Source organism: Terrapene carolina, unplaced genomic scaffold (assembly GCF_002925995.2).
Source record: "Terrapene carolina triunguis isolate 2854851 unplaced genomic scaffold, T_m_triunguis-2.0 Scaffold641, whole genome shotgun sequence".
In the NCBI taxonomy this organism is placed as follows: domain Eukaryota; kingdom Metazoa; phylum Chordata; order Testudines; family Emydidae; genus Terrapene; species Terrapene triunguis.
This window is the reverse complement of record NW_020664992.1, coordinates 728748-740992: the sequence shown is the minus strand read 5'-3', so window position 1 is coordinate 740992 and position 12245 is coordinate 728748. Positions and strand designations below refer to the sequence as shown.

Sequence of the window (12245 nt, the reverse complement as noted above, 5' to 3'; positions counted from 1 at the left end):
CACACACACACACACACACACACACACACACACACACACACACACACTTAAAAGTTTCTCTCTACAGGTTAGAATGACATTTAGCTGTTAAAGGGACACAAATCAAAGTTGGTCACAAGCTACATTTGTTTTGTTAAGTTTGTTGGGCTTCAGCGCTGTAAAAATTCTAATTCCAATGGAAAGTTTCTTTTAAACAAACATCCCTTTGTAGTGATTGCAATCTGACCATTGTGTAAGAGCATTTACAAGAATAAAGTGAAATTCACTAGCCTATTTTTAGGTTCCAATGAGAGAAATGAGTGACATAAATAGTGAACAGTCAAGTAGATATAAGATCCTTTCAATTTTAATAATCTGGGGTGTTACAAAGCTAAGGAAATATTTTTAACCAGATGAAGTAAATATTTATACCTTTCTTTATATAACCATTGTTTTTTGTACTTGGTCTTAATGTACCAGGTTTGTTTTGAATCTGGCTGAAACTTGCAGTGCCACCAAGACTTTACCTTATCTGGTACCAGATAAGGTATTGGTTAACTATTCTAACAAAAGGCAGAATATCTGGTTTGTGGTTGGGTATTAAACAATTTCTCCAGATTGTTGCTTTCTCTGTGATGCCCCAGTTCCAAAGGTTGTTTTGTGCTAGGAAGCAGAATCCCTGGCTGCACAGAAAGTGTAGGCTGAAGCTGAGGGCATAAATTCCTCTTGGATGTCCGCTATCTCAGTTCCTGGTATTGTACTGCAAATCAGCCAGCAGCTGCCCGTCAGTGCAGGCGGTCTGGGATGATCAGGAAGGAAATGAAATTGGAAGAGAGACAGGCTCTGTTTTCGTGGGCGTGCCAGTTAAGATGTTGGTGCTGTTGACCCTCAGAAGTGCTTGGGATTTAATAGAAACAAAACCCAGATCTGTTCTTAAACTCACTTTCCAATGGCTTCCCTAGCAAGGCGCTCTGGTGGTCAGAAACAGTTAAAATCTGGACAGTGTCGTTAACTTGGAGATTAGAGTGGTATTGTGGTGGTGCTTGACTGGTCCATTTCTCGACCCAGCACGCTCCTGTGCTTAGCTGCTCGTTTGGGTGCTCAGTTAAACCTTGTGTACCAGTGAGATGCTTTGCAGACAGACTCTTCCTTCAGCATTAATTCTACATAAGCTTTGGTCTCCCTTTCGTTACTTTTCAGTGGAGATCCTGGTCAGCCGACAAAAGAAAGCTGGGGCACTAAAGAAGATGACTGATGTTGCCGTGCGCATGTCAGAGGAGCAGTTGGTAGAGCTTAGAGCTGACATAAAGGTGAACGTTTCTACTCCTCCGTCCTATTACAACAGGCACTGGCATGAGAGCTCTGACTGCAGCACATCCCCAGGCCTGTGTTTGGAATGAATGTCCTTTTGCATATACTGTAATCAAACGTTAGTTATGCCCAGTGAGTCAGGTAAGTGCTAGCTTCCTCTTACTGACACAGAAGTGAAGTGAGCATTGAAGGACACAGAGATTTAAAATGGAGCCAAGGTGAATATTTGGGAGTTCTAAGCTCCAGTCCAGGGTATACATAAAATCACACTGCCCGTCTTATGCAGAAGTACATTCAGGGCAGCACCTGTGTCTGTAAATCTTCCATTTCTTTTCAGCGAGAAATAGTAGTTCCCAAAATACATTCACTCCTAGCGGTGCACATGCACATTGTCCAGGACAGTGTAGTAAGCTTCAGTACACTTTTGTCCTGCATTTCTTCTTACAGCATTTGGTTGGCAAAATACTGACTTCAGCAAACAAAGGGCCTTTTGGTCCTTAACACCACTTAGCTCAGTTCAGCTTTTAACCGTTTTGAATTGGCCCAGAACGGCTTCTGGTACCTCGTGAGCCTTGTCCACGTGGGTTTGCCTGGCAATCTCCTGCCAGGGCTCGCAACACAGAATGTGCTGACATAGGCTAGCTGCTGATGGTTTTGGGTTGGTGTCACTTCCACCAGTATCAGCAGGCACCTGACCGCTGAGTACCGTTGTATTCAGACAAATGCACTTATTTCTACCACCAGAGGTCAGTAAAATGTTATCTACAGGCTGAATTTTTGATACTAAACTGCTCAAGATAGTTAAGACCAAAGCAGACTGTGACGAACTTCAAAAAGATCTCACAAAACTAAGTGATTGGGCAACAAAATGGCAAATGAAATTTAATGTGGATAAATGTAAAGTAATGCACATTGGAAAAAATAACCCCAACTATACATACAATCCGATGGGGGCTAATTTAGCTACAGTAAGTCAGGAAAAAGATCTTGGAGTCATCGTGGATAGTTCTCTGAAGATGTTCACGCAGTGTGCAGAGGCGGTCAAAAAAGCAAACAGGATGTTAGGAATCATTAAAAAGGGGATAGAGAATAAGACTGAAAATATATTATTGCCCTTATATAAATCGATGGTACGCCCACATCTCGAATACTGCATACAGATGTGGTCTCCTCATCTCAAAACAGATATACTGGCACTAGAAAAGGTTCAGAAAAGGGCAACTAAAATGATTAGGGGTTTGGAACGGGTCCCATATGAGGAGAGATTAAAGAGGCTAGGACTTTTCAGCTTGGAAAAGAGGAGACTAAAGGGGGATATGAGAGAGGTATATAAAATCATGAGTGATGTGAAGAAAGTGGATAAGGAAAAGTTATTTACTTATTCCCATAATACAAGAACTAGTGGTCACCAAATGAAATTAATAGGCAGCAGGTTTAAAACAAATACAAGGAAGTTCTTCTTCACGCAGCGCACAGTCAACTTGTGGAACTCCTTGCCTGAGGAGGTTGTGAAGGCTAGGACTATAACAGCGTTTAAAAGAGAACTGGATAAATTCATGGAGGTTAAGTCCATTAATGGCTATTAGCCAGGATGGGTAAGGAATGGTGTCCCTAGCCTCTGTCTGTCAGAGGGTGGAGATGGATGGCAGGAGAGAGATCACTTGATCATTGCCTGTTAGGTTCACTCCCTCTGGGGCCCCTGGCATCGGCCACTGTCGGCAGAGAGGACACTGGGCTGGATGGACCCTTGGTCTGACCCGGTACGGCCGTTCTTATGTTCTTAATTAAAACCCAGATCACCGGGTCCACTGTGTTCTCCCAGCAACAGTCCGTCCTAGACCAGCTTTGTTTTCCCCCGTTGGACTATTGCTGCCAATCGCATCCAGAGCAGATTCGCGAGCCACCCTGATTTCCGTAGGGCGGAGAGCAGCAGATTGAGCGGCTCTGAGATTGAGTTACCTGGAAATGTTAACTTCTGGCAGGAGGCTGCAGACACTTGTTTGGTTGCACGTGTGTAGGTGGAACTGGTGCAACAGAGCCCATGCTACTCCAGCGTGACTCGTGGCGTTAACTGTAAGCTTTCTTGGCAAGGCTCTCCGAGCCGTGCCTGACCTGAGGCACTGTTACCAGGCGAGGGAAAAGGCTCTGATCTCAACTTCCCCTCTTACGCGCCGGTTTGTCACCAGGCATTAGCATAAAGATTGTGTTAACTTGCAAGCGTTTTCTTTCCCATCAAGCACTTTGTCAGTGAACGCAAATATGATGAAGACCTGGGCAGAGTGGCACGATTCACCTGTGACCTGGACGCAGTAAAGAAGAGCATCAGCTCGTTTGGGCAAGGTGAGCTGGTCTGAGGCTGCAGGTGAGGGGTGCCTGGCTGAGAGCGGGCAGGTATGGACAGGGACAGGTCCTGTTGCAGAGGAGAGAGTTCAGAGGGGCCCCTGGATTTAAACCAGGGGCCAGTGATAGAGCGTTGTCGGGGCGGGCTCTGCTCTGGAAGAAGCTTCCCCTCTGTTCAGAATAGCCGGCATCTGTTGCGCTTCTGCATGCTGCAAAGCCCCTGTCTCTTCACCCAGAGCTTTGGGGCAAGCCTGGATTGGTGGTGGGGATGGGGAGGATAGCAGTCTGCCGGCTGTTTCATGTTTGTGTTTCATTTATGGTGCGAGAGCATCTTTGGCAGGGGCCCCTTGTAGCCGTATGTATAAATGTGAATACATGAAGAGCATTGACAATGTGGTGTATTACCAGAGTCTGTCCAGATCCTATTTAAACCCCACAAAAGCTCTTCAAAGGCTGGTCAGTTCTCTCAGGCCCTTAAAAGTCATGCAGGAGCTAAGTGTTCCCCTTCATCAGGAATTTGCTTAGTTTGGGGAAGGAGGGACACGTGTAGTGATGAAAACGGGACAGGATCCTGTCGGCTTTCGCTGGAATGTGCGGTGCTTTCCGGGTCCAGTGCCAGTCAGGGCCATTTCCCGGGGCGTTGTAACGCCGAGGTGCTGACCCCGGCCAGCCGAGCTTTAGCACAGATCGTAGGCTGGTCAGCAGGTGAGGAGGTAGTGTCCGCTCTTCCCTTCATGTCATGGAGTGAACAGCGCTGTCGCCCACAGTAGGTGAGATTCAGGGGGCATGTGTGTGCGTGTGGAGGGGCGTGCAATTCCTTTACGCCATCCTTCATTGTGTTTCCATTTCAGTTTCCCATCCAAAGAACAGTTACTCATCCAGATCACGGTGCAGCTCCGTCACGTCCGTGTCCTTGAGCCCGAGTGATCCTTCCACCCCGGAGTGTGCCTCTGCTCCCAGCCTTCCCACAGCAAGCAGGAAGCCCCCGTCCTCGGCAGAAACACCTGCAGCTGGAGCCAGCGCCGGCAGCCGTCCATGCCAGCCTCACCGAGAGGTAAGTGACGACGTCACAAGAGAAGCCTTTAAATACGGCATGGAGCTCAACCCCAGCTCGGGGCCGTTTCCTCTAGAACTAATGGGTCTCTCCTGCCAAGTGCCTTGTCTGAGGGCAATTGTCGTGCCTGGTGCAGACTGGGCAGTGGCAGTGTGCCCTGCTCACAAGGCAAGAGGGCACAATAAAAGTCCAGGGCATCACAGCATGGCTGGAGGAACCTTGGCTTTTCTCAGAGAGCAGCACCCCCTACTTCTGCAATGGCTGCTGTCGGTATGAAGTCAGCCATAGCTGCGTGCTGCAACATCTCCTGGGGAGGAGCGCGTCTCACCCACCACAACACCCGCCTGTCTTCTGAGACCATCCCCTGAGGTGCCACTGGTCTAGGGGGCTTCCAGGGTGGCTGGAGAGGAGACAGTAATCCGCTTTAGGATCATCCAGGGCCTTGGCACGAGTGGCTCATAGATCTCTGCTGCATGTAGCTCGCTCTTTGCAGCTGCCGGCTCTGCTAGTCTCCTCTCTCCAGTCCCTTGCCAGCCCTTCTTTCTGTTTCAGGTCTTCCAGGGTAACAGGAGACAAGGCCAGGGCTACCGGCCCCAAGGCCAGCGCCATAACGGCCCCTCCAATCCAGGAAGACACGACAGTACGAACCGGTACAGAAATGGGCCTTGGTATCAGTCCAGTTCCAGGTCTCAGAATTCCCAGTTCCAATCTCCAGGGATTGCTACTGACCCTGGCCAGACTCATTCCACGGGAACCAGTGGAACTGGTGCTGCCTCCCTGGCGAGCCAGCCCGTCCCCTCAGCACAGGTGCATCCAGGTGCACCCAGCACAGACACCGAGAGGCTCCCACAACGTAAGCCAAGGTCAAGCCAGCCTGAAGAGGCAAATTCCTGAGAGGATCCAGATCTCCATTCCCTCCAGAGATTCGGCTTGATAACTGGACTGTAGGAAACTCCTAGCTAGAGCTATTAACGAAGGAATGTTTACACTCCTCTCTTGTGCCACGTTTTTCTCTCCTCCCTTGTGCGTTTTTCCTTCATTTTCTTCTTTGTGGAAGCTACTTAATGCGTCTCCATACGCGCTACTGCCATGTGACAGGTTCATGCTTTACTGGGAACGCACCTTGCTGCTGCCAGATCTGCGGCTTCCCCTGGGAACTCCAAGGATCTCCATGGCTCCTTTTCCTTCAGAGTTCTCCAGGGAACCCCAGGCAGAATCCGAGCCAAAAACAACCTTCCAGTTGTGGTCCTTGGTGAGCCAACCTGTGGGCAGAGCCCCACCCCCCAGCCAGCTCTCACGGGTCACAGCACTCGGTTCATGCTGGCAATGACGAGGGTCGCTGTGAAATGTGAGTGCTGGGCTTTAACTAGGGTAGTTGGTCAGACTGGAGGGAGCCAGATCGAATCTGAATCCCAGCAGTAGCCCAGGCTGAAACTGGTCACCCGAGTCCCAAGCCCTTGTTATCGGGACCCTTCAGTGGAGCCAAGCAGCAGGTGTGAAGGCCCAGCGTATTTCCTGTATACATTTAGATGTTCCCTATTTTTAATGTTTGGGGAGGGGGAGGTGTCTTTATTTTATTCACCCCCTGCCCATCCCTACCCCATCTTGTCCCTAAACTAAATTTATAACCATAACAATTAGCAGTGCTAATCCTAGGTAACACCAGTCGAGATTGCTCCTGGCATTCTTGGTAGTTGTACAAATAAAGACGATGCTGACGATGGACACGTTGAACTGTTGTTGTTTTGTGCTTTCCTGTTCAGTTGCCCCCGAGCTCGGAAAGGATGGCATAAGGAGCTTTCGCTTCTGGGGTGAGTGGTGAGGACTGAAAGCAGGTCTCTGACCGCGTGTTCTCAGGCTTAGGCAGAATGAGTTGGAGAAACTGATGTGGCTGAAATTCCACATGGGTGATTCTGTAGCGGCCTGTTTGTAGGGACAGTAGAAACCCCCCCGGCTCTGCAGTGACTGCAGCATACTCCCACAGCGGGCATGTCTGCCAGGCATTGCACCATCCCAGCGCTGGCCGGGGTCGTTAGCAGGTCTGAGGTGAAGTGCCTAGAACTTAATGAAGACTGAAAATGCCTCATCCTTCACCTGTTCATGACAAGATCTGAGCTGTGGCATTGCAGATCAGCCAGCGAATGGGAACTTCCGGCTGGAGAGCTCGGCTGGGTCGGAGGAGGCTGGGCATGGTGGAAAGAGGAATAGTTTGATGCTTGAAATGGGGACCTCATGTGGAGTCCACATCGGGGTACCTCGACAGCCCCTCCCAAAAGGGAGACGCTGATAGCAGCAAAGTCTCTCTGTGCAAATTGGTGCATGAATTACGGCACTGTGGTTGGGATTGCACCAGAGGAAGTGATTTTCTTCCAAGTCCTTATTTCTGGGCGTCTAGAGCATCCTCAGACATTCCTGTGGTGGTGGAATTTCTCATGCCTGGCCATTAAGTCCTCTCAGGGTTTTGAGTCTGGCAAATAGTTTTATTAAATAAGCCCTCTACTTCTGAGCTTTAAATGTTCCGGCGGCATTTGAGAGCGGAGAACGTGGATGGCTTCCAGCTAGTCAGTGCGCCGTCACTTGGTGTCGTTTGAAAGCGGGTCGTTAAAAAACCCAGGGAAATGTCTGTAAATGTAACATAGGTGCAGGCCTTTGCCCTGCCTCAAGCTGCTCAGAGGAGAGCCTAGATTTGCATTGTCTACACATGTTTTAAAATGTGCCTTTTCCTGGTGTAGACGTGGCCTCTTGGCTTGACCTCTGCAGCCTTCTCCACCCAAAGGCACAGGGTATGTTAGTTACCGCCTGGTTTGTGCTGCCAGCTCTGTGTGCAGCCATTACACGATGATTCTCCCCAGTCAAATGCAAGGCATCGGGAGAAACCAGGGAGGGGTTCGGTGACAGAAGGCAGCATCTTTTGGGGTCAGCTGTGTAGTGTCTGGGTTTCCAACGCTAGTCATCCAAGTATTTGAATGGAGACTTCCCCATTCCCAAATATGTGACGGGGACGGGGTCCCCTTAGCGCCAGTTAAGTTTTGAGATGTGCTGATGAAAAGCTCTGCAAATGGAATCCCGTTTGCCTTTTGCCCCCTTTCCTGTCTCCAAGGCCTGATCCCGCCCCGAATCCGTTTCCCTCCCCCCTGCCCCCGGGAGCTTTCATCAATCAAATCACAGGAATACAAACCCATTCTTCGCGCTCTCCTGGGTTAACCCTGCTTTTCGCTTGCGGCAGCTTTACTGGCATTTTGGAGCAAATCAACGTGACAGCCACACCCTCCCCTTCTCTCCCATCCCTGAGTCACTGCGAGGGGGAGGGAGCGGCTGGAAAGGGATTTCGGGCCTGCGCTGAGGGACCCATTTGAGAGGCAATGTGTCTAGTACTGCTTGGGCTCCTGGGTTCTATTCCCTGCTTCCCCCTGACTCAGTGGGGCCTCAACCGAGGCACTTGGCTCCTGCTTCCCTACCAGTTAAAATGGGGACAGGTTACCTGCTTTTGTACAGCACTCCTACCTTGTCCGCTCGAAGCAATGCGGTGGCTGGAATTTGGCGCTTGCCCCAGTTTGGCCTTCTGTGCAGACAGCAGACCGTGGAATTGTCAACAGCTGAAGGCCTTGACGTTCTTCAGAGGGATCCCCTTACGTGCAAAATCTTTGTATAAAAAAACCAGTCCAAAGTGTTAAGGGTTTTCCCCTGGTTTCTAATACAGATTGGTTTTTCTGGTCATAAATAAAAGCCATTAAACCAGCCCTGGGGGCTGCACAGATGTCGCTGTCTCTGGCGTAGGTTACAAGTTGCAGCTACGTGCACTTTGCTGCAATAGAAAAATTGGCTTGAGGGGAATCCTGAGAAATTGGAAATAAACGTACGTCTCTTAATAAAGACCCTGTGGGCTCTCCAGTGCCCAGGAACATGACGATGAGAGCACTGTTCAATACAAATGGCTTGGGAGCGGCTAGGGGAATCAAGCTGTCACCAAGGGCACTGCTAAATAAGTTGTTTTTAAGTGCGGATGTTTTTTGCAATTATTTTTCACTCTTCTGTCTAATCACAAAAATAATCGTAGGTGCATCAGGCTTTCAAAACCTGAGCATAAAGCCCCTCCCAGCATTTAAAAGACCCCAAATACTCCTAGGGTTTCTGCAACATGTTAGGTTTTTAATGTTTTAAATGTGTGATGTTTGTGTGTTGTGAAGGGAGGAGAGATTCCCTTCACAGGGACAGAGATAGAAACCCCATTTAATAGCTGTACTATAGGCTGTCATCCGCTGGCCTCAAAGCACTTCACAGAGGGCAGTGTCATTATTCCCATTTCAAGGATGAGAAAACTGAGGCAAAGTCCAAGTGACTTGCCCAGGAGTCAGAGGTAGAGCCTGGAATAGCCCTGAGCACTCCCGAGTCCCAGTTGAACGTCCCATTCCCTTCGGTAAGGGAGTTTAAACTGGCCTTTCTTACTGGAACTGCAAGGTCTGTACAAAATCTCACTTCTCATCACTGCGGCGCTTTGGGGTTTGCCCTCAAGGCACCAGCTGCAGACAGGGAGACTGGGCCGGTCAGTGTCTCTTCCTGGCTTTCGTGTGATCGGGGTTTCTAAGAAATTCCGCATCTCTGCTCCTAGCCAGGTTTGTAAAAATCTTTTAAAGCCACCAGAAAAGGTGGGTGGGGCCCAGCGCTTGGGTTGCAAACAGCTGGGGCAGGGTACTGTGCTAACATCTGGCCTCAACCCACATTCGTGCCCCGTTGGGCCGGGGGCTGCACAGACAGTCTCTGCCCTGCGGGTTTCTTGATATAAATAGACACGGGGCAGGAGGGGAAGTGACTTGCCCAAGGTCACCTGGAAGCTTGGTGGCAGAGTCAGGTGTAGAATCCAGTGCCCTGCCTGCTGCGTGTGTAAGCCAGGGCGCTCCCTGCCCGCGTTCCCATTTAGCACTAGCCGCTGGAGCGAGGCGAGTTCTGAGTGCAGGCCCGGACCCCGGGACCAGCTCCTGAGATCCTGGGCTGAGTCTGGGTCGTGTGGAAATCTCCCTCCTGTCTAGGTTCTTACCCCCTTCTCCCTCCAGCACCCGGGGCTAACCCTGGGACGCCCCCTGCCCAGGACTCCGAGTTCTCAGGCTTTCTCCGCTCGAGTGGGAACAGCAGCTGGGGAGGGGTGTTTTGGAGAGGGGGGGTTCACCTGACCTGTGAGACGGGGGCACACACTCAGAAAGTGAACCCCGCTGGTTTAATCTCAAAACCCAGCCCGTGGGGGGAATAGGGCCACGAGCTCTCAGGCTGCGGCTGCATCTCCCAGGGCAGCGCCGGACCCCGAGTGATGCCGGAGAGCCTGCTGCAGGTACGCGTTGGAGGGCCAGGATCCCCCTCGGCTGCCAGGTGAGGCTGTCAGCACCCGGGGGGAGGGACTGAGGCCTCTTGCCCCCAGCCCTGCTGCGCTGCCTCTGACACCAGCTGCCTTCTTCCTGGAGCTCCCTGAGCTGCCGTTTCTTCTCTCCCGTTTCACGGCCTAGCTGGCTCGCCCACGGTCCAGCCCACGCAGCGCGCTCGGGATTGTATCCTGCGCTGGCTGACAAAGGCTTTCTCCTAAGGTTGGGTGCCCACCCATGCCAGCGGGGGGCAGGGCAACCCCACCTCTGTGCTGGCACCACGACCGATCCGAGCCGGCTTGGCTCAAATAGAGCAAGGTCCTGATCCTGCACATGGATCCGGGGCGAGTCGCCCCGCCAGCGTACGGGCCTGCAGTTTGCTGGGGTCAGGGTTTGTGACCGGGTCCCTGGCCTGTGGGGGTCCCAGGAATGCTGGGGAGAGGGTTGGGGGAGCAGGTTTGAAGGAGAAGAGAAAGGGGGATCGCAGGGGGACAGCGGTGAGGGTCCCTAATCTGCCACCTTTACAATTCCAGGGATAGCAACAGTGGAGGCTGCAATTTGGCCTGGAGACAGATCTCTGTTAAAGCAGGAATTGCCAGGCTGCTCCTAGCCAGGCCCATCTTGCCCGGTATCCGGCCTCCCCCAGCTCAGCTGCTCCCGAGACCCTGCTGTGGGCAGCCTGGGCTGACCTGCCCCTGGGGCAGTTCTTCCTACCCCCAGGAGTGGCGGGGGAGGGGATAGACGCTTGGCCAGTTCAGTCCTGTCTGATGTCCCAGTGGATGTTCTCTGCCCCGAGAGCGGTGGTGAAGGGCGGGGGCCTGTTTTACTGGGATTACTGGGGCTGTTGCTCATAGACGCCCCGAGCCCCTGGCTCCGTGTGCAGCGTCCCTGGAGCTCCCCGGGGAACAGAGCTTGGCACCAAGCCCAGGGCAGGCATGAGGCTCCTTTCTCCCCGGGATCACCTGGGTAACTTGCTGCCAGGAAACCGCCTTGGGCTTGATTCTGAGCTTCTCTAGGGGAAGCCGCCGGGAGTGTGGGGCTGGCCCCCCAGGTGGGTTAGAGCAGTCCTGGGCCTGCGCTTCCAGTCCCCCCCCCCGGGCCCTCCCGCCAGGTCCCTACACCAGCTCCCTGCACTGCCAGGTCCCTACACCAGCTCCCTGTACTGCCAGGGCCCAAGTGTAACAGCAAATCGGGCCTGGCCCCTCGCTGTTGGGCACTGGGCCTGGGAGCTGCCAGCACAAAGCCCCCCGAGGCCGGATTTGGTTTGTACCCAACTTCCCCCTGCAGCCTTGGCAGAGCCGGCCCCTGCGCGTCGCTCATCCTGGGCAAACCCCCCAGCGCTAGCCCTGCTCGGAGCTGGCCCGGCCAGGGTAGTGCCCCAGGGAGGGGGGCGCGTGCTGTCGGTAGCACACGAGCGCCCCGCTGTGCGGGGAAGGCAGGATCCCGCCCGCAGGAGTCCGGTCGGCCTGAACCCCAGGCCCAGCTGCGAGAAGGGCCTGGCCTGGCACTGCCCGGCCCCAGCGCGACCCCTTCCCTGCCCCAGGAGTTTGCAATGTCAGTAGCGCAGAGCCCGAGGCTGGGAGACGCGTGTTCTGGGCTCAGTGCCGGATTTCCCAGCCCCTTGGCCAGCTGGCCCTGGTATGGTGGCTGGCGCTGCCCGTTCCGCCTGCCGCATCTCGGTGTAAGTGCCCTGGGCAGGGGCTGCCTCTCGCTCTGGGCCCTGCTGTCCCCTGGGGTCTGTGCGTCCGGCACAGGGGGGCTCTGATCTCACCTGCATCCACCTCCCGAGCCTGGGGCTGGGGGGCCTGGATCTCTGGGGTTTACATCATTCCCGGCCGTGCTGCCACGTTGCTTTTGAAACCTGCCAGAGCCAAATGCAACCAGAGGAGAGACCCCAGCACCCGCTCCCGTGGTGGGGCTGGGCCGGGCCCACCCCCCTTTGCAATAAGCGCTGGCTGGGGGTGGGGGGCGAGCCAAGGGCCTGGCAGACCGATGCTCCCCAGCTGGCCGGGGGTTTGGCCTGTCTCTGCTCAAGGAGGGGAACGAGCCTGGCCCCTCCTGCATCCTGCCGCCGGGGGGCCCGGGGCAAGGAGGTCCCCTGGGGTCACCCCCCCCCCATGCCCGTCTGGGGCAAAGCCAAGGGAGGAACCCCGGAGTCCTGAGACCCCCCCCCCCCCCCCCCCAGCCGGGACTGGAACCCAGGAGCCCCT

The 12245-nt window shown here is 53.4% G+C and overlaps 1 protein-coding gene across 2 annotated transcripts in view; it reads left to right on the top strand.

Moving 5' to 3' along the window:
- Positions 1 to 6403, top strand: part of SPATS2 (spermatogenesis associated serine rich 2) — a 31134-nt gene extending 24731 nt beyond the window's left edge. For both annotated transcript variants that reach the window (XM_029913449.1, XM_029913448.1), the window contains exons 9-12: positions 1180 to 1289; positions 3528 to 3630; positions 4482 to 4684; positions 5237 to 6403. In XM_029913449.1, coding sequence (XP_029769309.1) covers positions 1180 to 1289; positions 3528 to 3630; positions 4482 to 4684; positions 5237 to 5578 — 758 coding nt within the window. In that variant the 3' untranslated portion in view covers positions 5579 to 6403. The remainder of the gene's footprint in view (positions 1 to 1179; positions 1290 to 3527; positions 3631 to 4481; positions 4685 to 5236) is intronic.
- Positions 6404 to 12245: the final 5842 nt, after the last annotated feature.